General features: G+C 39.7%; 1 protein-coding gene across 1 annotated transcript in view; it reads left to right on the forward strand.

Moving 5' to 3' along the window:
• Positions 1–1,671, forward strand: part of LOC107297122 (complement C4-B-like) — a gene marked incomplete at its 3' end in the record, with an annotated part of 78,481 nt that overhangs the window by 40,758 nt on the left and 36,052 nt on the right. Inside the window, exon 13 of the mRNA XM_015826480.1 lies at positions 1,275–1,464. Within this exon, the coding sequence (XP_015681966.1) occupies positions 1,275–1,464 (190 nt within the window). The remainder of the gene's footprint in view (positions 1–1,274; positions 1,465–1,671) is intronic.

Consider the following 1,671-nt stretch of genomic DNA (forward strand, 5'->3'; position numbering starts at 1 on the left):
TATGTTTTAGTCCCATTAATTGAGACTTGTTCATTTAAACAGGGCTTGGATTTATACCGTAGATACTTCTAATCATTGTGTTAAGCAGGTCTCAGCCAATTAGACCAGGGGTCCCAACCTTGGCAACTTTAAGACGTGTGGACTTCAACTCCCAGAATTCCTCAGCCAGCTGAGGAATTCTGGGAGTTGAAGTCCACACGTCTTAAAGTTGCCAAGGTTGGGGACCCCTGAGTTAGACGGTTCAGGATATTTACACAACCTAAATATGTTCATAGACACTGTGTTACTACCTAAAATAGTCACCATAAGTGTAAGATCATCAAAACAAAAATACAAAAAGCAGACAAAATTGTTTTAGGACTATAACCATACAATAATAAACGAGACCTTCATGGGGCCGAGGCAGTGTTTGAAACTATGGAAAATCATGAAAAATTAGGTAACTGCTGCCCGATGCTCTTTTATTTTAATTTCATTCACTTATTTTACTTTGCTTCATTTCACTTGCTTTGTTGTATCTTGTTTGACGGCATTTCTTTTTTTATTTTACTGCATTTCATTTCACGTCGGTTTCATTTTCGTGTCATTTCTATTTTATTTCACCTCACTCTACAGTCGGTGTCCACTCCTGAGACCACCCCAGGTCGATTTTCTCCATATAAATAAATAAGATTTTTCTGACAGTTTGCGAAGGACAATACTGGTAGTCCTCAACTTACAACCATTCGTTAGTGACCTTTTGAAGTTGCAACAGCACTGAAAAAAGTGGCTTATGTCCGTTTTTCATACTTATGACCATTTCAGTATCCCCACGGTCCTGTGATCAAAATTTGCACACTTGGCAACTGTATTTATGACAGTCGCAGTGTCTCGGGGTCATGTGATCACCTTTTACGACCTTTTGACGAGCAAAGTCAAAGGGGGAAGCCAGATTCACTTAACAACCATGTTACTAGCTTAACAGCTTCAGTGATTCACTTAACAGCTGTGGCAAGAAAGGTCGTAAAATGAGGCAAAACACACTTAACAAATGCTGCTGCTTAGCAATGTCAATTGTGGGCTCAATGGTGGACATAAGTCAAGGACTACCTATATTTAGGCCAACTTCAGGCCAAGCAGACATCCTCCAACCCATTACTTTCTAAATATTTCTGAAAACACTTCTGGAATTCCTAGGTAATTTATGAAGTTGTCACCTTTCCCGTCTAGAGATCCAGGAAGAGGTTGGGGTTGGGTGTCCTACTTCTCTCTTATTCTGTCTTTCCAATCTTCAGCTGGAGATTCGCTCCTCGGCAAACATAGACCGCCTGCAGCCTCAGGCACGCCTGCCACTCACCATAAACACGGATGCCAAATCCTTTGTCTCTCTCTCTGCCACGGATGCTGCCGTTTACGCCCTCAACGGGAAGAATCGGCTCACACAAGGCAAGGTATGGTCCCTTCTGCTTCAGCCGCTCTCCTTGGGTATTTGGGAACACAAGTCCTTTCTTCGACTCCTTGTGTAATATGGTTGTGATGGTTGCGAAAGGGTTGGGCATGTTTGAGCACCTGAGAGTAAGGCGAGAAGATATTTTATTTTATTATTTTATTTTATTTTATTTTATTTTATTTTATTTTATTTTATTTTATTTTATTTTATTTTATTATTTTATTTTATTTTATTTTATTATT

Source organism: Protobothrops mucrosquamatus, unplaced genomic scaffold (genome assembly GCF_001527695.2).
Source record: "Protobothrops mucrosquamatus isolate PMUCROS unplaced genomic scaffold, P.Mucros_1.0 scaffold3147, whole genome shotgun sequence".
Lineage (NCBI taxonomy): Eukaryota > Metazoa > Chordata > Lepidosauria > Squamata > Viperidae > Protobothrops > Protobothrops mucrosquamatus.